At 50.4% G+C, this 27,028-nt stretch overlaps 1 protein-coding gene across 6 annotated transcripts in view; it reads left to right on the forward strand.

Moving 5' to 3' along the window:
- TP53BP2 (tumor protein p53 binding protein 2) overlaps positions 1 to 27,028 on the forward strand; it is a 54,148-nt gene that overhangs the window by 24,678 nt on the left and 2,442 nt on the right. For 3 of the 6 annotated variants that reach the window (XM_027611752.2, XM_027611755.2, XM_027611753.2), the window contains 15 exons: positions 3,268 to 3,381; positions 5,913 to 5,995; positions 8,886 to 8,987; positions 10,715 to 10,889; positions 11,940 to 12,121; positions 12,426 to 12,590; positions 12,838 to 13,066; positions 14,202 to 14,306; positions 14,803 to 14,951; positions 15,698 to 16,151; positions 17,655 to 18,430; positions 20,675 to 20,812; positions 21,481 to 21,614; positions 23,281 to 23,447; positions 26,478 to 26,677. In XM_027611752.2, coding sequence (XP_027467553.2) covers positions 3,268 to 3,381; positions 5,913 to 5,995; positions 8,886 to 8,987; positions 10,715 to 10,889; positions 11,940 to 12,121; positions 12,426 to 12,590; positions 12,838 to 13,066; positions 14,202 to 14,306; positions 14,803 to 14,951; positions 15,698 to 16,151; positions 17,655 to 18,430; positions 20,675 to 20,812; positions 21,481 to 21,614; positions 23,281 to 23,447; positions 26,478 to 26,677 — 3,173 coding nt within the window. The other 3 variants (XM_027611754.2, XM_027611757.2, XM_027611758.2) reach the window with 3 other exon arrangements.

Here is a 27,028-nt window from a genome sequence, read left to right on the forward strand (position 1 = left end):
GAGCTTCTTGATCCGTGCAACTTTTTCCCTGGAGTAGACACCACGAAGTGCAATTGCTTAATTAAAGGTTCACACACTTTAAAATTTGACGTGTGGTACCAGATTGCCCTCCACAAAGGCTGTCCGCTCATACCCCTACCAGTTATTTTTGAAAGAATCTTCTGTCAACAATTGATAGGATAATATTTTAATTTTTGCTGAGCTGATAGCTGAGGTTGCCCATTGTTTCATTTGTCTCTTGGCCATTTGGGTTTCCATTTTTATATACTTAATTTTTAAAAATTTTCTTACATTTTCAGTAAGCTTCATACCCAAAGTGGGCCTGGAGCTCCCGGCCCTGAGCTCAAGTCTCACGCTCTTCTGACTGAGCCAGCCAGACGCCCCTGGGTTTCCGTTTTTAAAGTACTGTTTCTCCGTAGGCTTTGTTCATGTTTCCCTTGGCGTTTGCCTCTTGATTTGTAGGCATTCAAAAGCAGAAACAACTATCCTGGATCCCAGGCCTGTTGTGTGATTTAAAAGGATCCTTTCCTTACCGCAGGGCCGTAAACCTACTCTCCTGTTATGTAATGTTGTAAGTTTGAAAGAATTTTCCTTCCCTCCCCCATTAAGTTTTGTGACTCGTGTGAGTTACGGAGCGAACTGCTTGTTTCCCGAACGGGCAGTGAATTGTCTGAAGTGCCTTATCGAACGGCGGTTTCTTGCTTACTGACGTGAAACGTCCTGCATGCCATGTTCGATCGCGCATGGGGTTAGGTTTCTGTGAGCTTTTGTCCGTTACTTTTGTCTTCTTGTGACAGAACCGAGGGGTTCTGATTACTACAGTTTGAGAATATGTAAGTGTTTGTAAGGGAAGTGCTTTTATTTCATTGTTCTGCTTTTTCAAAAAGTATGTGAGCTATTCTTCCTTTTTTTTTTTCTTTTTCAGATAAGTTTTAGAAAGGCCTTGAAAGGTTCTGTGAAAAGTCCTGTTGGGACTTTGGTGGTAGTGAATTCTTAATTCGTTTGTGGGTTGTTGCTATGATGCTGTGATTAGAAGCAAGGTCTTGGGTCTCAGAATCCTGTCTCTGTCATTTAGTAGCTTTATAACCGAAACTGTCTGCAAGCCTCCCACGTAACCCAGCCTCCCACGTAACCCACGGCCAGGATGGCTGCGGGTGGACAGGCACTGTTTGTAGGGCACCTGCGGGACCTGCAGGGCGTGTGTGAGCGTGCACATCCGGAGCCTGGCTCCACCTCCTCTGTGCTCCCGGAACGTGCAGGGGAAGGTGTGTGTGTGTGTGTGCACGCGTGTGTTTGGTCAGGAGGTGGAAGGTCTACTCAGAAGTTCTGTCAGGGGGTGTCTGTCGGCTTGCTAGGGGTGTTTCCTTCTGGGGGGTCTTAGTTGGAATTTCTCTGGTTTAGGGACGAAGAGGGGCACTTCTGTCACCTCCGGGACGGCGAGCAGAATGGTACTTTGTTGTGGCTGAGTGGACTGAGCTCAGGCCGAGTCCGCAAACCCGGCTACTCCGTTCTCTGCCCGTTGGTGACTTCAGGTGCTGGTTCGGTGGCTCTGATTACCAGCAGGTGCTTGGCCATTTCTTAGGCTTGTTCAGTGTTCTGCTAGTGAAGCTTACAGACAGCACTGGAGTGTCTCTGATTTTTTTTTTTTTTTTTTTAAGATTTTATCTATTTGAGAGAGGGAGAGCGCTAGAGAAAGAAAGAGCACAAGCAGGGGACAGAGGCAGAGGGAGAAGCAGACTCACTGCTGAGCAGGGAGCCCGATGTGGGACTCGATCCCAGGACCCCAGGATCGCGACCCAAGCCGAAGGCAGACGCTTAAGTATCTCTGATTTTAAGCAGTTGCATCCTCGAACAGTAGTTTGGTTTTCATATCCAGATCTTTGAGGTTGGAAGATATTTCGAGGGCAGCTTAAGATACATGATTTCTCCTGAAGTTCCCATCTACTAGAATATCCTGTGTTCTTCCTTTTGTCTCGAGAGAAGTTCCACAACTGGCAACCTCACCGGAAGACAGGCCAAATAGATACACAGTTGGCCCTTGAACAATGTGGGGGTTCAGGCCACCGACCCCTCCTCGTGCAGTCAGAAATCCACATAGGACTTCCAACTCCCCCAAACTTCACTCCTTACAGCTTAGTGTTGCCTTGAAGCTCTGCTGACCACGTTTTGTATGTCATGTGTTATATTCTGCATTCTTCAATCGAGTTTGCTGGAGAGAAGAAAGTGCTATTAAGAAAATCGTGGGGCGCCTGGGTGCCTCAGTGAGTCAGGCATCTGACTCTTGGTTTCAGCTCAGGTCATGATCTCAGGGTCGTGAGATCGAGTCCCATCTTGGGCTCCATGCTCAGCGAGGAGTCGGCTTGAGATTCTCTCCCATCTCCCTCTGTTCCTCCCCCCACCCACACGTGTTTTCTCTCTAATAAATATATATATATATATATATATATTTTTTAAAGAAAATCGTAAGGAACAGAAAATACATTTCAGGACTGGACTGTATTTATCAAAAAAATTCCCATATAGGTGAGCCTGGGGTGGGTCACACCCATTCTGTTCAAGGGCCAGCTGTATTTTTAGTGCGGTAAATAGCCTTTTGTTTGGAAGTGGGTATGTCTGATTTTTTTAACATAGTTTATAGAATTATAGTTTAAAAATAGCCTAAGAGATAGTAGGACTAGACTTTATTTAAAGATTTTATTTAGAGAGCACATGTGCGTGAGCAGGGGGAGGGGCAGAGGGAGAGAGAATCCCAAGCCAACTGTGCGCTGAGTGAGCCCTACGGTGGGGCTTGAACTCATAACCCTGACATCATGACTGAGCCGAAATCAAGAGTCTCAGACGCTCAACCAACTGAGCCACCCAGGCGCCCCCAAGCTATTTATTTAGAAAGTTATTTTTAATTTCTCGTTTATATTTAGAGAACCCTAGAATGTTCGAGTTAGAAGGGACCTGAGAGGCCAGTAGTTTACAGAGACTTCTGCAACCCCCGGAGTTCAACGGCGAGCCTGTGGCCAGTCAGGAGCACTGAGTTAGACTCCTGTGCCCCTGGCGGCTGGCCCAGACGCATTCCCCTTTCCAGTGCCCGCTGGCTCGACACCGACTGTGTGTGTGGGAAATCTGTGGCGCTTATTTCTAAGGGCTCTTTTAATGAGAAGAAAGCATCTACGATGCTCAGTATTTCCTACAGGCATAATTTGCATGAAGGTTGGATGGTAAATGCTCTTTCTTGTACATGCAAATCATGTGATTTCTGTTTGTTTCCTTTAGAACGTCCAGTTGCTGATAATGAGCGGATGTTTGATGTTCTGCAGAGGTTTGGTGGTCAGAGGAGTGAAGTTCGTTTCTTCCTTCGTCATGAACGGCCCCCCGGCAGGGACACAGGTGGGTAGCATTGTGTGAATCCGAGCAAAGCTGCGGACTTGGCACACATAGGAGGCATGGGGAGAGATCAGGAGCCAGGTGACGTGAGGGGTGCAGGACAGGAAGGGACATGGAGGTGGGAGGACAGGTCAGCTTCTAAGACCTGACTGTCTCGGAGAAAAGGGTGCAGTGTCCCTTGATTTGTTTTGTTTGAAGAGGAGAGGATCGGGTGGAAAGGAGTCCCCAGAGCAGGAGGCTGAACTGTGGGAGAGGGCATGTGCACCTGAGAAGGTGTGCCCTCAGCCCGGGAGACAGGGTCCTGCGTTCGGGGGGAGCCGAGCAAGAGAGAGCTGAGCCTTGTGGGATCAGGTGGAGGGGCTTCTTGTCCGATGGCTTTCTCTGGGGTGGCCATGGGGTAGGAGGGGGTAGAGGTCAGCGTGAGCTGTTGTGGGGAGCGGGGGAGCGTCTGCCAGGGGGGCCAGGCTGCTGGGGGCCACGTGAGGCCACAGACCCCAAAACCAGGGGGCCTTCCCTCCAGCCGCGCTCGGCAGCCTGGACAGTTGTAAGAAGATGGTTGGATTGACCCAGGGTTGGGGTTTTGCCGGCCCAATTCAGAGGAGGGCTAGTGGACGGGGCGAGGAGGCGGTGGGCAGGGGAAGGGGCTGCCGTCTCGGGCTCATGAGCAGGCGTAGTGAGAGGAAGTTAGGGTCAGAAAGGAGAACGTCTGAATTTAAGATTGCAGAGGGAGAGAGAGCACTTCTAGGTGATGAGGGCCCCGTTTGGGCCGTGAAGTGAGCTGGAATTAGAGGCGGAGACGCCAGCTTCGGATGGAAGTCACGTGGGACGGAGGATGTGGGAGTCAGGTGCTCACACCTGTGGGGACTGAGGGTTCTCACCGGAGTGCGTAGACGAGGGAAGGAGGCAGAAGGTGATCCGTGCTGTGCCGGGGGAGGAGCGGTGGGCTGGGAGAAGCTGGGGCCTGAGGGTGCAGCCATCCCAGGGACCCCGCAGCCTCGTTTCCAGTCACATCTGTGGGGAAGCCGCTCCCTGAGCAGGATTATTAGGTATTTCTCAAAATGGGAGCACTTTTAAAATGGGAAGTTGAGGATTTGTGACCTCAGCACATTGTTCTTGGGAGCAGGAATATAGGTTACAGATGTTAATTATCGTAACACATCTCAGTTTTTCTGCTTTAATATACATGTCCATATGGTGGCCGGCAATTAGAAATTGTTAAGTGTGGCGTGACTTAGTGTGGACTCTTGCACTCTGCAGGGAGAGGCGCTAGCACTCGGGTGGCCTGACCCGTCAGAGGCCACGTGCATCACTGGTGTCTCTGATTTTACTTTACATCGGCACTTATTTTTTTCCCTAAGCTGCTGCCATTGTAATTTTAAATGGGCATCTACATCACATTTTTATTTTGTCCTTTGTTGACATTACTGCATACGTCCTCTTGGAGGAAGCTGACTTGGACCCGTTCACCTCCCAGTTCTCATATCTTCTGTATACCTAGCGGCTAAATTATTCAAGAGCCTCAGCAGGGCTGTCTCAGTGTGTCTGTAAGGTGAGAAATACAGTCTGAAGATGCAGCTGTGTTCACAGCGCCCCAAACACCAGTGCCACACGGTGTTTCAACGGGGACACAGCAGTGTCCGCCCGCCCAGCAGGGTGGGAGCCTTTCTGTGCAGACTGTGGGTGAGGGTGGGCCTGCCACGCTCTCGTCCCCGGTTAGCCAGGACCTGCGCTGAGCACGGATGTGAGCGATTTCTCAAGCTCCTGGCACCATGATGGTGCCCTGAACGTGCTCCAGCTGGTTCAGGGCTCTCTCTTGGAGGCAGCAAAGAAATCAATAATTCCTAAATGGTAGATTTTTTTTCTTGAAGAAATGTGACAGATTACCTGAGCTTTGTTGTCAGAGAATTGAACGGTATTTTAAAAATAAAGCTAATGCATTCGAGATAGGTGTGTGTGTCATACCTGGCTCTGAGGACAGACCTTTATTGGCATGGGAATCTGTGCTAAGTAGGTATAATAGATGTTATTGATTGATTGATTGATTGATTGTCAGAGAGAGAGAGAGAGAGAGAGAGAGCACAAGCAGGGGGAGCGGCAGGCAGAGGGAGAAGCAGGCTTCCCGCAGAGCAGGGAGCCTGATGTGGGACTCGATCCCAGGACCCTGGGATCATGACCTGAGCCGAAGGCAGACGCTTAACGACTGAGCCACCCAGGTGCCCCGGTATAATAGATGTTTAATTCAGAAGAAATTTTAATCTAAAACTTCCTGGGAGATACTGCGTTTGCTAATCTCTGGGAAGTACAGGTTAGCGCAGTACCGTCTAGTGCTGACTGGTCGCCGTTCCAAGTGAGGTTTTTCAAAGCAGGCAGAACTATGAGACCTTCACTCCATTGCTGTGAGAAAATATTTTGTTTACCGTCTGCTTTCTACTTAAATACCCAGGAGCAAGAATCGCAGAGCTCAGAGATGGGCCAGTACTTACAGGATCTGCCAGCTCTAGTGTTAATGCATCGTTTTTGAATTTTGTGCTTAGTGAGTGGACCACGGTCTCAGGATCCAAGTGTAAAGAGAAATGGTGTGAAAGCCCCTGGTGAGCACCGAAGGAAGGAGAACGGGGTAAGTGTTGGTGCTGAGCTGCTAGAGCGAGTCGAGCAGCTGCTCAGGTAACGTTTCCCTCCTGCCCTTGCTACTTTGTTACTCACCGCTTATGAAGGATGGCCCTTGCCACTTTGTTGCTCAGTGGGTTTTGAGGGAGGACCGCTTTTTAATTTTTATTGTTTTTAAAGATTTATTTATTTGAGAGATGTGGGAGGAGAGAGAGAGAGAGAGAGCGCGCACGTGAGAGTGGGCGTGCGCACAAGCAGGGGGAGGGGCAGAGGGAGAAGCAGACTCCCCGCTGAGCAGGGAGCCCTATGTGGGGCTGGATCCCAGGACCCTGAGATCATGACGTGCTTTTTAAAGGGTTGTTTCAAATGTATTTCCTAGAAAGGATTAATTTTCATGATCTCTGCTTGGCTGACTATTGAGAGCAATTAGATGCTGGATATACTGCAAATTCAGAGCAAAACAAATGGTAAATGAGGTTGAGGGAGGATTTATTTTTTACGATTTTAGTTTTTGCTATAATCGCTTTAGTAGAATGAAAAAGTACATGTTCATGCTCTTGCTATTGCATGTGAATTTTAGCAAGTATCTTTGGGGGGTACCTTATAGACATTTTCTTTTCGAAGCTCAGAATTTTTAATACTGTTAGGGATTAGCTGTGTCGTCTTCCCCAAAATCCAGGATGAATTTATGGGAGAATCCAGGCCATTTGTTCATGTTCTGCCTTTCCCCAAATTCTCCTTGTTTCTCTTCCGAGATCCTACGGTTTTCCTACAAGGATGAAAAGCTCCTATAAGGGTGAGCACAACGTGGTCTTAGCCATTGACAGGATTTGCATGCATCTTGACACTGTATCTGTCCCCTCACTGGGTTTTATTGAAGTATAATTGGCCTATCACAGTGGCACATGGTTTGAGTACACAATTTGGTCAGTTTTCGCACGCATATACACCTGTGAAGCCAAGGTAGTGAGGATATCCATCATCCCCAGAGCTCCCTCGTGTCCTTCTGCCTCTTCCCCATCCTCAGGGACCCCTGGCGGGTCCACTTTCCGTCACTATAAATTAGTTTTATTTTCTGGAATCTTACATACATGGAGGCATGCAGTATGTAGTCTTTTTGTCTGAATTTGCGCAGCATCATTATTTCGATCCGTCTCATGTGTATCAGTAGTTGGTTCCTTTTTATTGCTGAGAGGCCTTTCCTTGTCCAGATATAGCTTGTTCATCCATTTCTCTCTTGATGGTTACGGGGGTTGTTTCCAGCTTTTGGTCATTCCATATCAAGCGGTAATGAGTATTTGGGTACAAGTCTCTGTATGGGCATATTTTATTTCCCTTGAGTAAATACTAGGAGTGGGGTGCAGGGTCATGTGGCAGGTGTGCGTTCGCCTTTTAAGAAGCTGCCAGACTGTTTTCCGAAGTGATTGTTTCATTTTACATTTTCATCAGAGTTCCAGGTTTTCCACATCCTTGCCAACATTTGGTAGGGTCAGTCCTTTCAATTTGGGCGAATAGGCTTCAGTGTGTATTTCTCTAATGCCTGATGATGTTGGTGTGTTTCCATGAGCTTATTTGCGAGTCGTGTATCTTTTTTGGTGAAGTATCTGTTCAGATCTTTTGTTCATGTTTTCCTTTGTTGGTTTGTTTGCTTTCTTAGTACTGGGTTCGAGAATTCTTCCATATTCTGGATCCAGGTCCTTTATTAGGTATATGATTTGCAAATATTTTCCCCAGTCTGTGACTTGTTCTTAATTTTGGTAAAGTATAATTGAGCAATTATAGAAGTTTTGTACTATTACTTTACATTGCATTTTATGATCTGTTTGGATGTGGTGTGAGAATTCAAGTTCTGTCCATGGGTAGATGGGTATCCAGTTGACCAAACCGTGTTTGTTGAAAGGACTCTGTCACTTCAGTGCCTTTGCACCTCTGTTGGAAGTCAGTTGCCTGGTACATGTGCGGGTCTGTCAGTGCTCTCTGCTCTTCTGGCTTGACGTCAGCACTACCTGTGTTGGGCCCCGAGGCAAGCTAAGTCGTGTCGTCCGGTCGCGTGAGGAACATGGTGTGACTGAGCGCCACGGTTTACCGCCGTTCATGCAGGCCGCCTTCTCTCTCGGGGCTGTGGGTTTCCAGGGCGCGGGTCTAGTACATCTTCTGGTAAGTTGATTCCTCGGTACTTTGTGGGGTTTATGCTACTGTAAATGGTATTTAAAATTTTTTTTACATTTCTAGTTGTTAACATAAGAGATATAGTGGATTTTTGCATCAGGATCGTTTATCCTGCAGTCTTGCTAGAAACTTCTTAGTTCTGGTAGCTCCTCTGTGGATTCTACACCATTTTCCTCACGGATGACTGTGTTGTCTGTCCTTCCCAAACTGGATACAGCGCACGCCTTTTTCTCACTCTCCTGCACTAGCTAGAACACCATGGGCCATGCTGAACAGAGGAGACGTCTTGTTTGTTCTGATAACTCTGTCTTGAATTTCCTTGCTAGTGCAGTATTTTTAAAGGTCGTTCCGACGCCTATATTCTGGGTTAGCTGCCAGTGCCCCAATATCACGTTTACTGTGATCCAACGTTATTTTTCTAGTATAAATTAAGTTCAGAACAAGGTAATTCTAAATTGTTCCATTTCAGTCACAGACAATATATTGAGACTTTAATTTTTACATTTATAACTTAAAAGAGTGTTCGTCTGTGTATTAGTATGTCTTCCATCGAAACTTAATAAGTCATTGTGGGGATATTAATATAAAAATTAGTAGTCTCTTTCATGTTATGGAAGAAAACTGGCTAATTGTGTCCCGAGGGGCTCAGGGGAAGCTTGCACAGGCCTCTGAGGGAGGGGTCTCTGTCCATGCTCGTCTTGCAGCTGGATTCTTTGTGTTCTCATGTGCAGGTTCACAGCCCCAGGATGGATCTGACTCTTGCCGAGCTTCAGGAAATGGCATCTCGCCAGCAGCAGCAGATTGAGGCCCAGCAGCAAATGCTGGCTACGAAGGTAAGGTCCTGTAAAGACTGGACAGGCCCCTCTGTGGGGGCGTGTGTAGAGCTGTCTCCATGCACCCTGTTAAGCCAGTGACCTCAAGATACAGGTTGATCCTGTCAACCCACAAGTTCCCTGCTCTGTGGCACTTTTCTTCTCTTTACCATAGCATTTTGTAGAGATCCTTACATCATCCCAGTTGCTCAGGATCTCCTGACCCCTGGTTCTGATCACAGTTAACCATGTTATGTTGTGATCGGGAAAACAGGAAAGGCATAAAGAACCCTCCGACTTTGCTAGAGGGAACTGCTCTGGGCTAGCCTTATCCTGAATTCCTACTGCAGCAAGAGGGACTTGTAACGTTGACCAGTGCTAACACTGTCCCCTTCTGTCATGTGGCACCGATAACAGGCTGCTTGCCTTTATTTGGGACATCCTGCCCCCACAGACTAGTCCTTATCTCGGCCTCGAAGAGGTAAAATATGAGAAGCCTCTCCGTTACCATCCACACCAGTCTCCCTGTTGTTTCTCCCGCCGGCTGTAGGCTGTGGTCTGACCCAGATGTCCTCACATTTCCTCCATAAAGGCTGGTGGTCAGTACTGTGGGCTTTGCAGGCTTCTTAGCATCGCGGTCATGGCACAAAAGCCGCCACAGACGTAAGCTTGTGGGTGGCTGTGTGATGTATGAACATGGGTGGCGGACGGCCTTTCATCCACCACCCTGGTCTGAACACTCCCGTGTCTGCAGCTGACCACGCCCATGGTGATCGTAAGTTCACCGGAGCCGGGGTGGACTGTGGTGCAGGGTCTGAGATTGTGCATTTCTGACAAGCTCCCTTGCAATGCTGATGCACCATTTCTTGAGTATCAGGGACATAAATTGGAAGTAAAAAGGCTGAGTAATAGAATACATCTTTAACCTCAGCATCTTATTTTGAAACTGTTCTTGTGTTATTTATGTTTCAGGCATATTAGTCCGAGAAGTGTACTCTTGATTATAAATTGTGTGGCTCTGTTACTCACATTTTTTTGAAGTTTTTATTTATTTATTTGAGAGAGAGATACTGAGGGAGAGCACAAGCAGGGAAGGAGAAGCAGACTCCCCACCGAGCAGGGAGCCCGACATGGGACTCGATCCCAGGACCCCCGGGATCATGGCCTGAGAGGAAGGCAAACTAGGAACAAAATGTTACAGTGTAGGTTTCTGAGGCCTGAGGGCTCTTCAGCTCTTCGCTAAGTGTGTGTGCTGAGTGTGCCCTGGCCATCTAGGGTTCTGTGCCCTTCACATCTCATTTACTCCTTACCGCGGTCCTACGAGGCTCTCCATCACCCTGTTTTTAGCCGAAGAAGGCGACCCGTGTCCTTGGTGAGGGTCTCAGAGCTCGGGTTGTGAGTCCAAATCTGACTGCAAAGCCGCCTTTATAGTGAGTGCCTCCCGTTTCTGCGTGAGCTCGTCCTAACTTCATAGTTGCCCCTCATGAGAACTAACTGTGGGATCACTGTTCACCTGCTGCAGAGGAACCACTGGGAATAAAATTGCTCCTTCCTGGGTCTTTCCCCCAAGAGAAAGTCGGGTTGGGGCCCAGAGGCTGTGTCTTTCACTCCTGTCCAAGGTGGTTCAGGGGCAGCGTGCAGGATGGCTGGTTGCCCCCTGCCTTGGCCTCTCGGCTGTGCTTGGGTTCGTTTGGGGCCGTGATACACCTGTTGAAAAGGGTAGGCCTGATGATGGCTTCCATCTTTAGGAACAGCGCTTAAAGTTTTTGAAACAGCAAGATCAGCGTCAGCAGCAACAAGCTGCTGAGCAGGAGAAGCTGAAGAGGCTGAAGGAGATGGCTGAGAACCAGGAGGCTAAGCTAAAGAAGGTGCGCGCCCTGAAGGGCCACGTGGAGCAGAAGAGGCTGAGCAATGGCCGACTCGGTGAGTCGCTCCCAGAGGGGCCCTGCCAGCGCTCAAGTCTCCGCGGGGGGACGCGGGTGTGTGTGTGTGTGGGGGGTGGGCGGACGCGGGGACGCGGGTGCCGGGCACTTAGAGCACTGCGTGCTGAGTGACAGTAAGCCGAGGCTGTGCGTGTAGGCAACTTTAGAATCAAGCTTTTTCAAAGCCTGATTCCCTGCAGTTTTGATGCTCTTGGTGCCTGTGAATTGGATTTAGCTGCTGGGTGTTTCATTATTTTTTAATTTAATTTTTATTTTTTTGATGGGCAGCAAAGCAAAGTTTATTGAGCGATAGTACAAAGCTCCCGGACAGGGAGGGGACCCGAGAGGATTCCCCTTTGCTGCTGGGTGTTTTAGACAAGGTTTTCACGTTACCTTTGGAAAAATGTACTAGTAGGGTGTTTATTTTTTTCTTCTTTCTAAGTATTTTTTGACTGAAAATTTGATGAAGGCAAGGAGTTTTATTCATATAATAGGCCCCTCTATTACAATGCCATTTTTTAAAAAAGATTTTATTTATTTATTTGGCAGAGAGATAGAACAAGTAGGCAGAGAGGCAGGCAGAGGGAGAGGGAGAAGCAGGCTCCCCGCTGAGCAGGGAGCCCGATGTGGGGCTCGATCCCAGGACCCTGGGATTATGACCTGAGCCGAAGGCAGCCGCTTAACCGACTGAGCCACCCAGGCGCCCCTACAATGCCATTTTAATTAAAATTTTCATGATTTAATAGCTGCCTCTACCACTGTAAAACTGAGGTTAAAAGTTCTAAGTAAATTTCACTGTTTCTAAAATCTGGAGCTTAATAATATTTATAACACAAATTCTGCTAGAGATCTGTTCAGAGGGAGGCACGGACATTTAGAAATGTCTCTGTGGATTTCAGTTGCTTGTAAAAGAAATAGGTTGGTTCTAGGACATTTCTGAAAAACGTCTGTACTTTTTGTTAGGAAGTTTGTTGTAAAGCCCGGTTGCCTGGGAGTGCTCCTTTCTCATTTTTCTTTTCAACTGTTGTTGCTTTTCTCGTTCTCATTCTAGTGGAGGAGATTGAGCAAATGAACAGTTTGTTCCAGCAAAAGCAGAGGGAGCTCGTTCTGGCTGTGTCCAAAGTGGAGGGGCTGACCAGACAGCTGGAGATGCTCAAGAACGGCAGGATGGACGGCCGGCACGACAGCCGTTCTGCCGCGGCCGAGCTCGACCGGCTCTACAAGGAGCTGCAGGTGCGGCCCACTCCAGGGACACAGTCACCACGGAAGTGGCTGCAAGGGCGGGATTTTGGTTTCTTTTCCTTAAAGTGGGGATTTGGGGGACGTAAACCCCAGAGAGTCTAGAATAAACTTCAGAGCACCTGACACAGGCATTCCTTATGACCACAGCTGGTGGGCTGACGGTTTTAAACCATAAGATGGAAGTGTGGACGGGTGGGGGGACCGTACGTCTTTAGGAATTATGTAATAGTCAAGCATGTGATTATCTGAGAAGTTTTTCTTCCTGGCCCTTGGCTCCCCCCCCCATTTTATTCAGTTACGGAACACGTTGAATCAGGAGCAGAATGCCAAGTTGCAGCAGCAGCGCGAGTGTCTGAATCAGCGCAATTCAGAGGTGGCAGCCATGGACAAGCGAGTTAATGAGCTGCGGGACCGGCTGTGGAAGAAGAAGGCGGCGCTGCAGCACAAGGAGAGCCTCCCGGTAGGTGGCCGCCGGCCGCCCCACGGGTCACGTGCACCGCCGCCTCTGGAGCCGCGCCCGGGTCCCCTCCGGGCAGAGGGCCTCCTGCTCGGGACAGAGCGAGGGCCGCCACTCCGGCCGGGGTGGGGCTGGTCTGCGGCGTCTCTTGTGCGCGGGGGGCGAGACCCTGAAGCTAATGAGCAAATGTCACGGCCTCTTCTGGCTGGAATGCCGTCAGACTCGTCATGCTCCCGCGCCTCTCCCTAAGGTTTCATCTGATGGGAACCTGCCCCCGCAAGGGCTGCCGGCGCCCAGTCGCGTGGCCGCGGTGGGCCCCTACATCCAGTCATCCACGATGCCCCGCGTCCCGTCGAGGCCCGAACTTGTGGTGAAGCCCGCTCTGCCGGACGGCTCCTTGGCCACGCAGGCTCCGGAAGGGCCGCTCAAAGTACACACGCTGCCCAACATGCGATCTGGGGCCGCCTCCCAGACTAAAGGTAAAACGGGTCACTTCCAGCCCCTCGCACAGCGTATTCTCCGCGTCCTCACCGTCATTACTCCCAGGTTGGGGTTTAAAAAAATGTCTTCCTCGCCCTTGTTCATGTTTAAATCCTGAGAATCTCCTTGTGGTTTTTGCTAGCGCCGTGATACGTTTCTTAACCCTAAATAATGCAGTTCTGTTTGGGAAATGAGATGAAATACGCTATTTCTGCAATGAAGGTAGTTTTGAATTCCTTCTTGTTAATGAGGACATTTTTCTCTGATGTTGATAACTCGACCCCTTTTCCTTTTGTGTGAAAACACCGCGTACGTGTTTGGGGTGTCATCTTTACAGAAGGCGAGCTGGGGAGTGCGTTCTGCCGACCGGTGGTGCTCAGTGTGCGTACGTGCTTACGCAGGAGACTTCGCTTGCTAGCACTTTGTAGAATGAAGGTGAACCTTCTGGAAGCTCACAGTGACCATAACGGAAGTGCCTAGTGTTAGTGGTCTTGGCGCCTGGGTAGTCCTCGGTGTGGGGGGAGGTGCGAGCCAGAGTTTCGGGACAGGAGTCGTAGATGAAGGGAGGCTTGTAGGAGAAGCGGGATGAAAACGTCCTCTTTCAGACCCCTGCAAGAAGAAGTAGCAGCCAGTCACTGTCACATGCAGAAGCTTTACAGTTGCGATTATTTTGCCGTAATTACCAGTGTGAAGCAATAGAGCCACCGGGTCTGGGTTTCACTGCAGAAAGAACTGCTTCTGTTTTGCTCCTGTTAGGACAAAGCTAGGACTTTGACGCTTCCGTGTCTGTGTAGAGAAAACCCGTGCAGAGCGTCCCCACCTGTGGGACTGGTTGGTGTCCACAGTTCTGCCTTTTTGTTGTGTATCACTGGTGCGTAAGATATGCCCTGGAGCCCTTGGTCTGCGAAACTGGAAGTTGTTTTCTGACAATGATGGTGATGGTTTTGTACCAGTAAGAAGCAGGGTGTCCTCCCTGGTTCAAGCAGATTTTCTGTTTACTACAATTAATCTTAAATTTGTTTCAGTAAGTTTAAATTAGAAATCTAAAGTCTAATATTTTCTAAATAAGTTTAATGGGGAGAATAAAATCTCTTTAGAGTGCCGGCTTACCGTGTTTGTTTTTCTGCATTCTAGGCTCTAAAATCCATCCACTCGGCCCCGACTGGAGCCCCCCAAGTGCAGACATTTCCGCGAGCCAAGCCTCTGTGCCTGTGAGCTCAGGGGGTGCCCCAGACCAAGGTGGGGTTCTGTTCTGGCATTTGAGAGGCGCCCTATACTCTTTTTCTTCTTCTTCTTTTTTTAAGATTCATTTATTAGAGAGAGAGTGTATGGGTGGGAGGGGCAGAGGCAGAGGGAGAGAATCTCAAGCAGACTCCCTGCTGAGTCCAATGTGGGGCTCGATCGCACAACCGTGAGATCATGACCTGAGCCAAAACCAGGGGTTGGACGCTCAGCCATCTGTGTCACCCAGGTGTCCCCTCAGTCGGCTTTAGTTTGTTTTCTAGCGTGGTAAACCTGGGGAGCAGTGTTCATTTCCAGAACACCTTCGCTTAGCTGCGGAGTTAAAGTTCTAGCATTGTAACATCTGGGCCGTTCTCCAGTGAGCTTAATGAAAAACAGGGAAGCATGTCTCGGGTGTGGGGTTTCAAAGCGATTGAGGAGAGAGAACCTTCTATGTGAAAAAAGTCTTACTACGAATGGCTTGAATATCCATGTGCTTTTTTTCTGTCCTCAGCTGATGACGGAGAGGTTCCTCTGAGGGAGAAGGAGAAGAAAGTGCGCCCCTTTTCGATGTTTGACACGGTGGACCAGTCTGCCGCCCCGTCCCCCTTTGGGGCTCTGAGGAAAAACCAGAGCAGTGAGGACATCTTGCGGGACGCGCAGGTGCGAAGAATGGCTCACTTTAACATTCAGTGGTAATTCTGTGTGTGCTCCTTAGAAGAGAGAGACTGTCGTGTTGAGGGAGAGCAGGGAAAACCAAAGTATTTCTGGAAGATTAGAAAATAGAATTCTGTCATTTTGAGTTCTGCAGCTTGAGTGTGTTTGTGGTCTCACACCGTATGGGAGAAAGGCTGCCATACTTGCTCTTGGCTCCCATTTCGTGTGATTCTCTGGGAACCAGGAGGGCGCTGAAGCACGTCATATTTGTGCAGCCCAGCGACCTTGTGTCTTCAGAATCTGGAGCCGAGGTTGTGTCAGTAACAGTTTGGTGGTGAATCTTCTGTGACCGTTAGGATCCCAGCCTTTGAGCAGTGGGTGATGGTGGCCTGCTCCCTGTTAGGTGTTTTGACCACAGTGCTGTGATGTTCTCGTGAGTGAGGATGATTTTGGGTTATTGGGGCCGTCTGTGAATATGTGAAGTGGCAGTTAAAGTCCCTGAGCGGGCACCCCAGGCTCCCGCGTGGGAGGTGACGACCAGGAAGAGGCCTGCGGGGCGGGAATCCTAGTGCGTTCCTCAGGTTCCTTATCAAACGTAGTTCAGTGCAGCGACCTACACGTTTTTCATGACTTGAAAATGTAGAGCTGATGTTCTCGGCGTACATTTATATTTGCAGAATTCGGTTATCTAGAACGTGCTATGTACCCACTTGGACAGTGTTGTAACTGCTTTGTATGTGTGTGTGTTTCAGGCCGCCAATAAAAATGTGGCTAAAGTACCACCTCCTGTTCCGTCAAAACCAAAACAGATTAATTTGCCGTATTTTGGGCAAACAAGTCAGTCAGCATCAGACATGAAGCCAGACGGAAACCGTCAGCAGTTGTCGGCAGCTGTTGCGTCCGTGGGAAACAGGCCGAAAACGGGGCAGCAGCAGAGGGTCGTGGTGTCCCCCGGCGCACCCTCGGCTGGCCAGGCCCTGTCTCCAGCTGGGAAGCAGGAGAGCCCCCCGGCCGCCGCCGTCCGGCCCTTCACTCCTCAGCCTTCCAAAGACACCCCTCTCCCACCCTTCCGAAAACCCCAGACCGTGGCAGCAAGCTCCATATACTCCATGTATACACAGCATCAGGCTCCCGGAAAAAACTTGCAGCAGACCGTGCAGAGCACACTGACCAAGACACATTCCAGAGGGCCGCACTTCTCGACTGGTGAGCTTCTGGGTCTCATTTTCACTGGCGCTCAGTGCGGCCAAGTCCTGCGCCAGAGCGGTCACCTGTCAGCGAACAGCAACGTTGATGGATTCTTTTGTTCTAAGGCTGCTTCTTATCTTTGTCCCCCGCTCCCCGGAGCTCCTTAGGAGTGAGGTGCACGCGGTCCCCACGGTGCGCTGCACGGTGTCCTCTCTGCGGGGTTCACCAGGTGCTCCTGGGGGTGGACGACGGGACACTGCCCCCGATGTTTGTAAAGCTCACGTTCTCGACTGTATTTTAAGTTCTTTTGATGAGGATGCAGCTGCTAGTTAGCTATAAAAACCTAGAAAGACTTAGAGTCTGGTAATCTTTTGGGTTCTTTCTAAGAGTCCCTCGTTTATAAAACTAGAATCAAGTTCATCCTGTTTTAATTGAATAAGGTTGGCTTTCTGGTCATGAAATCAGCATGTAATTGTGCCCTGCAATGTCCCGCAAGTAACCAGACAACAAAGAATTTACATACGTGCCGTGGCTGTCGGCTTCAGTGAGGACTGCCTGACGCAGTAATTTGGGAATTGGGTAGTTTTGATAGAATCAGAATGATAAGGGGAATAGTTTTGGTAAATAAAAGGGGTTCTTAATAATGTTGTAAGCCAAGTACGATTTCCCCCAGTGATTTAGTTTTGAGACAAGGAAAGAGAGGGCGGTGCGTGTTTAGTTTTAATCTGGATGCAGGAAAGATTGCCCGTTTCCATTGCTTTTTTACGTTGTTTTCGTATTTTGACATTTTAAGTTTGTATGCTACAGCCAGTGATTTCTTATAGTTACAATGGCAGCGTTTTTCTTCATGGTACATAAAATAATGGTGCACGTTCCCATCAGTGAGGGTTTGCATTCTGTGGTAGGTTTACTGTGCGGAGATGGAAGTCTTGCTTTGTCCTTTTATTTATTTATTTATTTATTTATTTATTTATTTATTTATTTTTAAATATTATATTCATCTGAGACACAGCAATAGAGATAGAGAGAGAGGAGAGAGCCTGAGCAGGGAGAGAGGCAGAGGGAGGAGAAGCAGGCTCCTCGATGAGCCAGGAGCTCAATGTGGGGCTCAGTCCCAGGACCCTGGGATCATGACCTGAGCCAAAGGCAGACGCTTAATGACTGAGCCACCCAGGCGCCCCAGTCCTTTGTTGTTCTTAAAAATGAGTCGTGTTGGGCGCCTGGGTGGCTCAGTTGGTTAAGCGATTGCCCTCAGCTCAGGTCATGATCCTGGGGTCCCGGGATCGAGTCCCGCTTCGGGCTCCCTGCTCAACAGGGAGTCTGCTTCTCCCTCTGACCCTCCCCCCTCTCGTGCTCTCTCTCTCTCTCTCAAATAAATAAAATCTTAAAAAAAAATGACTTGTGTTGCAAGGTGCCATGTAGTTACTAAAGTTAAAGGAGGCTTTAAGTACTGTGCCCTGTGTCTGTCACTTGCCGGTTTGATTTAATCCTGATCGGGGCTTTGTTTCCGTTTCCAATCAGTATACGGCAAGCCTGTGATTGCCGCAGCCCAGAGCCAGCAGCAGCACCCGGAGAACGTGTACTCCAGTGGCCAGAGCAAGCCTGGCAGTCCCGAGCCCGACGCGGAGCCCGTGTCCTCAGGCCAGGAGAGCCATGAGAACGAACGAATTCCTCGGCCACTCAGCCCGACCAAACTGCTGCCCTTCTTGTCCAACCCCTACCGAAACCAGAGCGACGCCGACCTGGAAGCCTTGCGGAAAAAACTGTCCAACGCGCCGCGGCCGCTCAAGAAACGGAGCTCGATCACGGAGCCAGAGGGTCCAAATGGGCCAAATATCCAGAAACTTCTGTACCAGAGGACCACCATCGCTGCCATGGAGACCATCTCCGTCCCTTCATATCCGTCCAAGCCGACATCAGTGGTGGCTGACTCTGAAAGCCCCGTAGAAATCCAGAATCCGTATTTACACGTGGAGCCAGAGAAGGAGGCGGTCTCTCTGGTTCCTGAGCCAGTGTCCCCAGAGGACGTGGGGAACGCCAGTTCTGAGAGCAGTGACACGCCAGCCCTCTCCCCTGGCCTCGATTATGTGCCCGAAGGAGTCCCAGACAGCAGCCCAGATTTCCAGAACAGTGTAGAAGAACCAAGTGCAGAGGCACCCCATCTGTTGGAAGTGTACCTGGAGGAGTACCCCCCGTACCCGCCCCCACCATACCCATCTGGGGAGCCAGAAGGGCCAGGAGAAGACTCGGGCAGCATGCGTCCACCCGAAATCACGGGGCAGGTGTCTCTGCCTCCTGTAAGTAATGTGGTGTCTCGCAGTCCTTTTAGGAGCCCCACCCCCACCGAACTTGTCAAAGACTTCCAGGTGGTTGACTGTCAAGACCCAGGGAAATGCACACATTCTCAGAGCCATTTGCAAAAGATGGTCTGTGTATGAATTGCCCGTGGTCACTGACATGTCTATGGTTTTCCTTTTATTTTATGGCCCCCTTAGCACTCGGTGGATCTCAGAAGTATTGTAAGAATTTGGCAGATTCAGGATAAAGAACATCTTTATTTTTTAGGAAGAACCCTTCTCTTTGTGAAGAGGCAGAGTTGGGTTCTTACAATACAAAGCACACGCCACTGCGGGCGGTCCCTGCTGGGGAGACCGGCGAGGCTGGGAAGGGGGAGACCTGGTTCGGAAACTCCCTCACTTGACCAGCTCTGTGAAATCAGGCAGACGGTGCCCTTTCCTCTCTGGTGACATCACTTTTTCACACTCTTCTTCCCGCCACAGTGACGTGTATCTTTAATGAACTGTTTTGGGGGATCCTCAAACTTCCAACGTTGATAAACTTGGGAGGGTTCAGGACAGATGGGGGCAGGACGAGCCTGTTCCTCTCCTCCCACGCAGGGGACCCCTGAGGTGCGCTTGAGCCCCGGCTGCCCTTCCTCCCAGGCTGTGCGTGTGTTGACTTGGGCACACACGCCTTGCGATTGTTACGCCTTTGCGAGTCTGTCGTGTTCCTTTGAAGTCAGAGAGGATCAAAATCCCAGGTGTCCTTAAATAAAGTTGACCTCTTCAGGTGTTTCTGTAGGATGCCAAACCATGAATTTTAAAGACCATAGCAAAACTGCATATTGTAGGGATCTTTTTAAAGTGCTTTATGTGTTTGATCCCTTATTGCATCTTTGAGATGTAATGGTATTCAGAGATAATGATCATCCTGATTTGTTGTGACTTCCGGATTTCTGTGGACGTTTGCTTACAGGTTTTATATGGCACGTGCTGGATTCTAGGGGACAGGGTGTAAATGGAGGTTAGCCCTGGAAATGGCGCTGTGTCCTGTCCGTCCTGGCTCAGGGCTCTCCTCGACTGGTGCTAACCTCGCGGGAAGGAGAGACGAATCACACCTATGTTTGCTGTGTCCCCCGCTTTGGTTGTCAGGTCCAAATGATTCACGCTCCCAGGGACAGAGGAGACTGTGGGTCCAGTGTCACAGTTGGTTCCTGTCGTCCCAGGGGAGCGATTTCCTCCTGGTCTGGCAATGAGTGGGACCAAAGCACCTGTGTCAGGCTCGTTGGCGAGCGTGTGCAGGGCCCTGCCTGTAAATGGCCACATAACGTTTACACTTCTTGTTTCCAAGAAACAACAGCAGTTGAGTCGTCTCATGTTTGTAAAATGGAGTGACGGCCACTTGATGTTTTCTAAACCTTGGTAGTTTTCCGCTTCCAAAATAAAATAAGGACCAGGCTGCGTAGCACGGTGCGCCCCAGGAAACGTTTCCATTTTGTTGGGCGCGTGTAGGAGACTTACTTGATGGGTTGTTAGATCAGTTTTAACAATTTTGCTGTAATAGTCGAAAGGCTTGACGAATTTGCTCGTGGATCTTGGAGGATAGTCAAATTCTGAGTATAAGAGTCTCATGCTCTACCGACTGAGCTAGCCGGGCACGTTAAATTCTGAGTATAAGATAGGGGTAGCATTTGAAGACTGGAAGGGTTTCTCGTTAGTGTACCTAAAACAGGCTGATAATATGTATTGTTCCCATAATTATGTGCTTTTCCCCAAGGAAGGTGGTTGAAAGGAAGGTATTTGGAGAAGCCAGCTGACTTGGATTTAAATCCCAGCTCTGGTGTTCCTGGCTGGGCGCCTTAACTTCCTTATCTGTAGAATGGGGTCACAGGGTTTCTGTGAGGAGTCCACGAGTGCTTTAAATATTGGCCATGATAACCCTGAGTGTGCCTTTGCCTGATTAATTGTGTGAGGTTTGCCAACCTTGATCAGATAGGGAATTGAAGACCAGTCTCGGCTGATTTGACGCCCCACAGAAGGCCCGCTGTGGTGTCACTCCCATGTGACCTCGTGGTGTGTGTATTCAGTAAAAGCTGCGTATTGTGGTTTAGCTGCATCTCTGGGTAACGTTGTATGTCAATAAAATGTGCTGCTAGAGATTTTTAAATGTCCTTTTACTTCTGCAGCTGAGATGCTCCTCTTCCCTTTCCCGAGGCCTGCTCGCTGCAATCGGGGTCCTTACATCCTGCCTCTCTTCTGCAGGGCAAAAGGACAAACTTGCGTAAAACTGGTTCGGAACGGATCGCCCACGGGATGAGGGTGAAGTTCAACCCCCTTGCTTTGCTTCTGGATTCGTCTTTGGAGGGAGAATTTGACCTTGTACAGAGAATTATTTATGAGGTATGACTGGATTCGTAGATTCTTGAATACAACGTTCCTCTGCTTAGGAAGCTCCTCTAGAGGGGGTGGGGGTGAGGTGTGGAGAGGGGACGCAGAGGGAGGGAGGGACACGGAGCGTGCTCACACAGGCTCACACATGGGGCTGCGCTGAGGTGACTGTGGGGTTTGGGGTGACGCGGAAGTACGGTTTTCCCCAGGGTTCCTCCTGAGTACTTTTCTGTCCGGGGAGACAGTTCCCTTCCGTTTATAGCTGCTCCTGGGTGGACGCAGACTTGCGGTGTTAGGTTGCACATGTGGTCCCTATTTTCAGAAGCCTACTATTTAAAATATTCTTAGTTGACCTTTTTTCCTTTCCATGGCAAATACACCTTCTCAGACACTAATTTGTGGTGGGGGCCAGAGGGTAACTAACCAAAAATAGTTCCCAGCACCTCTTCATTTTTAAGACCTTTTTACAATGAGCGCCTACTTAACGTGGCTGTTCTGGCGGTCTTATTTCTAGACTTGAAGTTGGTGTAGTCATCTTGGCTCCTAGAGGTTTTAATTATAACTAAAAAACAAACAAAAAAACAACAACCCACAGGAGGCTGTTTTTGTACACTTGATCCTGCAGAGCCAGGTGATAGTAACCTGAGCGGTGACGGTCCCCCTTGGTCTCGATGTCACAGGTTGATGACCCGAGCCTGCCCAATGACGAGGGCATCACGGCTCTGCACAACGCTGTGTGTGCAGGCCACACGGAAATCGTTAAGTTCCTGGTGCAGTTTGGTGTGAACGTCAATGCCGCAGACAGTGACGGATGGTAAGTCCCCGGCGCCCACGTGTGTCCCCGTGTGACGCTCCTCTCACTCCCGTTCTGGAAGCACGCACAGCTTTATAAAGTATCGTAGTTGAGTGATAAGGAGATGTCACCAAGTGTCACAGACATAGCCGACTTGGCGAGTTTGAGAGATGCTGGGTCAAGCCCAGTTCTGCGAGCCCGGTGACACCCGTCTTCAGTACACTGATGTCCACCGTGCGTCTGCAAGAGGGAAGCAGAGTTTGCAGCCTTTCCCAAGTGTCTTTGACCGTGGAATCCATTTTTCATGGAGCGTTCTGTGGAACGGTTATGTGCGTAAGACACAGGACACATTGTTGTAAATGACAAGCAGTCTTCATAAGATAATGGATTATTATTACACACTGAAACAAGGGGTCCTGATAAGGTCATGCCTGATAACTGTAACAGAACAGAGAGTAAATTTTGTAATTTTTTTCTTTTTAAAGAAAGTATAAATTTATGCTTTTTTTTGTAAGCATACAAAAAAACTTTTTTATATATACAATTTCTTAAAGGTAAACAGCCGTTTTTTAATCTAGTCCCTTCAAATTTGCATATATGTATATTTTGTAGCCTAATTTTTTGGTTTAACTTTATAATTTAAGGAAAACAAATTCTTTTATTTAAGGTAAGCTCTGTACCCAGCATGGGGCTCGAACTCATGACCCCAAGATCAAGAGTTGCACACTCCCTTGCCTGAGGCAGCCGGGCGCCCCAAAACAAATTCTTAATGTGTAATCATGTCTTTGTTTCCCTATTATTAGCAGTTTAGGTTTTATGTAATTTTTCACTATTAGAAAAGCTGTGCACTTAAAAAATCTGCAGTGATCTTCACCAGACTTTGGCCGGCAGTGTTCTGGGGTGCAGGATGGGGAATACGTGGTTTTGGAGACTCTACACATGAAAGGAATGGGATGATGAGGGGAGGGACGAAAAGGGTGAATACGTGCAGTCTGTGCGATCGGGCCTGGGCCACACGCCGCAGTCCTTCTGTGAGCTACGTGCAGGCTCTTCTTCCTCCTTTGTGAGTCGGGTCGCTCAGAGCATGCGGTAGACATGTGAGCGGCTGGAGGGACTCTCCGTAAGGCCATCAGTAAGTTCCTGCCGGCCCGCGGCCTTAACAAACAGATGTGCGTATTTCACAGTCGCTTTTCTGGTCTGTATCGAATTGACAAAGCTTTACGCAATTAAAGTTCAGTTTGGACCCTACAAACTGTTAGGTAAAGGCAGTTTTCTGTGTGCGACCCAATTCCCTCGTTAGTGCGACCGGGGAGGGAGTATGGCCGCGCACCTGTTTCGGGTGACGGCCTGTGCCATCAAGACTGCTGCGCCCTCCACGCTGCCCGGGACATGGGGGCAGGTGTTCCAGAACATCTCGCCCCGTTTAGACCATTGCACGCATCTCACGTCCTTGCGCTCACGTCCGTGATTCCTCTCGCCCTCTGCGCTGCCCCGCGCAGCGCCTAGGGTGGCCCGTCCTCGACTGGTCCTCCCGGCTCTCCTCCCGTGGGCTCAGGGATCCATGTGTTACCCGTTGGTTTTCAGCAGAAGGGCCCAGACGGTGCACCTCGGCATGGTCCCCACGGGCAGTCGGGCCATAGGTGTTGCGTGCGGGGAGACCTGTAGCCTGCTGTGTGTCGCTCCACAGGACCCCGCTGCACTGCGCGGCCTCCTGCAACAACGTGCAGGTGTGTAAGTTCCTGGTGGAGTCCGGAGCCGCCGTGTTCGCCACGACCTACAGCGACCTGCAGACCGCCGCAGACAAGTGTGAGGAGATGGAGGAGGGCTACAGCCAGTGCTCACAGTTCCTTTACGGTCTGTAACCGTCCCACGCCATGCGCCGCTGACGGCGCGTCTGCCCTGTTTCTGGGGAATGGTTTGCTCAGTGTTTCATCACCAGGAAACCGTTTTTGTGTTGTGCGTAGTCCTGGGCACTGAGAACAGGGCAGCCTTGATGCTCCAGATGAATGCAGCTCTTGTGCGTGGGCCTCCGAGGGGCCCTGCTGGGGACGGCCTGAGACTGGCCACCCGCCCCGCGGCCCCTGTCCCCGTGCGGGCCTGAGACTGGGCCCCTGCGAGTGGAACCCCCTTCCACTGCGGACCCAGCATTTCCCACTGGATCAGACTTGTCATAAAGTGAAGGAAGGGCAGCGCCTGTTTCAGAGCTCATTTTTCTCTTTTGTTGTCTTCGTTCTGCGTTTATGATTCTGAGGGAGAACATCAGCTCAGATCCTAGAGAACAAGGGACTTCAGGTGTCAGATGGGCGTCTGTCAGGTCACATTTCTGGTCACGACCCTTACAAGTTGAGGGAGTTTAACTCTTCCTAGCTGGGCTGGAGTGGAATTGAGGAGAGGCGGTGAGCAGGTGCCAGGACGCCATTCCGCTCGTGCTCCGGGAAGCTGCTCCGCCTGGTAGTGGAAGGGCATGAGGCTGGTGAGCCTGCGTCCCCGCGTGGCTGCGTCCCGGCTCTCGGGCTGCTCTCAGGCTCCGGGCCGGCGCGGTGACCTCGCAGCTCTTACACTCACTGTGGGCACGGAGGGTGACCCCTCATTCCTGTTTCGATCTCTGGATTGGGGATAATTTTGATAGACTGACATTTTACTCTTAAGATATTAATGTATACTTTGTCATATGAGCTGTATTGGCCATCTTGAGCTTTACTTAATTATGGAATATGATCTTTAAAAACAGTAGGGACGTCTGATCGGAGGCTTTACTTTATGGAATGTATCATGGACTCCAAGAAAGCGTGTCTCTGCTGTAGATGTTGAAATGGCAACGGCCTGGCTTCTCCCTGGTCGGGTCTGGGGGCCCCGCCCGGACGTGGCCCCTCACACCTGTGGCAGCTGCGACCTTGACCTTGAATGTTTTCTTCCTCACGTTTATCATTCCTTGCTTTTTAAAAATCCCTCCATCACCTGGGAATGAATCCTGTAACGCCTGGGTTTGCCGTTTTTGGGAAGTAAGTCATGCTGTGATTCTCCAGCTTGCGTGTCCTTTCTCAGTTGTTCTGGAGCCTCCTCTGTGTGGTGTCGCTGGTTCTTGCTGTCTGCCCCGCTTACGGCTGCATCTGCTGCGTCTGTCCCTCCGTTCTACCTTGGAGCATCGGGGCGCGCGTTCACTCGCAGTTACAAACGGTCCACCCGGAGGGGCACTTGGTCCCAGGGACACACGCCTAGTTCCTTTCCCGCCATGTCCGCCTCTGACCCCTGCTGGACGTGGGGTGAAAGCCCGCGTGGCTTCGGTTCGCTTACCCAGTGACCCGTGATACCAAGCATGTGTTCAGACCCCTCAAAAAGAATTTTAAACTCTTACTTCGGTGAATAGTAGAGTAAGGAGAAATTTTTTTCCATTCTTGATGATTTCTTGGAAATGAGAATGAAGTTATTTTTTTATTAGAATATGATCTTCTAATTCTGACCAAATATCTTTTAATTAGTATTTTACAGTCATTCAGGTTTGCCCAGAATAATCTCACTGACACTTTGGAGAGCTGTTGTTTAAGCAAACCACAGTGCCCCCATTTCTCTCCTGCCCCTTCCCTGCTCCCACTCCAGCCTGATGGAGTCCAAGTTCGTTCAGGGCATCACCCTTATGGGGCTCACGGTCACAGGGAAGTTGGAAGTGTAAGCATCCCCATTAGTAGAAGCCTGACCCTTAGTCAGCAGAGCCTCTGATGGAAGAGAGCAGCTCCGTGTCTTGTGTCAGTTTTGCCCAGAGCTCCATCGTCGTAACTGATAGACGAATAATAAGTTCGTATTTACGTTCAGTGTCTACAAGAAGTTGAAAAATCTGACTATTCAGGGGCAAGCTGATACTTTCCTGCCTTTTCTAAACCGGTAAAGGTGAAAACAGTAACCGTTAGCTCTGGAGTGCTCGGGCCTCCTGACCGGACTAACCCTTCTGGCCCACGGTGCCCAGTGCCCACCCCACACCCACACGCACGCTCGCCCTGTGCCCACCTGGCCCCGTGCCTGCCCCCCTCCCCTAGCCCCGCGCCTGCCCTGTGCCCGCCCCGTGCCCGCCCTGTGCCCGCCTGGCCCCGCATCCGCCCCCCGCCCCTGCCCTGTGCCCACCCTGCACCCCCTCTGTGCTAGCCCTGTACTTGGCCGGTGCTCGCCCTGTGCCTGCCCTGTGCCCACCCTGCATCCGCCCCTACCCTGTGCTTGCCCTACCCCCACACTTGCCCTGCACTTGCCCCCTGCCCCCCCCCCCCCCGCGCCCGCCCCTGGGCTCCCTGCACCTGCCCTGTGCCGGTGAGGGGAGAGTGGAGGAGCGCAAAGTAGGGCTGAACGTGCAAGTCTGTCACTACAGTGAAAGTGGACGTTTGTGGGTTTCCGTATCTTCTAGAATTTGGATCCTCATGACTTTAGACTTGACTCGATCATGTCTGAAATATTTCCGCGTTCTAACGTATCTTACAATTTTCTCTTTCTCCCTTTCCTCACTTGGAAATGGGCAGGGCCTGCTCAGTAGACACTGTTGTCACGGTTGCTGCTGTAGGTTCCAGGTCAAGAGTCCACTGGTCCCCACGCTCAGGGGTGGCTGGAATTCGACAGGCAGAGTGCTCACTCTTCTAATAGCCTGGACAGTTCATTTTTATTCCTGGGCTTGCAGGAGTTTCTGTACTACGACTAGTTTCTGAGCTGCCTTAGAGAGGATCGTTGAGACTAACGTCTCATGGGACAACCCCCCCCCCGGCTTTGTTCACGGGGTGCTTTGTGTGGTATTTCCAGCTTCCCTGCGCCTGCCTGGTTCCCCTCCTTTGGCTCTGTGGAGCCAAGGGTTGGAAGAGTGGACAGTCTGAGTCACGTGTCCTGTGTGGTTTCTTCCTGTCATTTCAGGGGTTCAGGAGAAAATGGGCATCATGAACAAAGGAGTCCTTTATGCGCTCTGGGATTATGAGCCTCAGAATGGTGACGAGCTGCCCATGCGAGAAGGGGACTGCATGACCGTCATACGCCGGGAGGACGAGGAGGAGACCGAGTGGTGGTGGGCGCGCCTGCACGACCAGGAGGGCTATGTGCCCCGCAACCTGCTGGGGGTAAGTTACGCTGGCCATTGGCGCTTCTGGGCGAGCTGGGCCATGCGGGAGTGCGCTGTGTCCGGCAGGGCTCGCTGCCGCTGACCGCCCTTTGCTCGCGCCCGTGGGCTGTCAGAGTTCAGGCGGCGTTAGATGTACACGTAGGGGAGGGTCCACGTGCATGCCCGCTACCGCCCGAGGTCGGGGCCCTGCTGCGTCCCGGCAGCGTCAAGTGTGCATGTACCATTGGCTACAAATGAGGATCCGCAGGGCCGGTGCGCAGAGCCTTGCCTCCGGCTCGGGAAAGTAGTCCAGGCATGTGAGGGTGTGAAAGCTGGCGGCCCTGCTGCATCCGGACAGAGGGCTGGCTGT

This window comes from Zalophus californianus, chromosome 10, assembly GCF_009762305.2.
Source record: "Zalophus californianus isolate mZalCal1 chromosome 10, mZalCal1.pri.v2, whole genome shotgun sequence".
NCBI lineage: Eukaryota > Metazoa > Chordata > Mammalia > Carnivora > Otariidae > Zalophus > Zalophus californianus.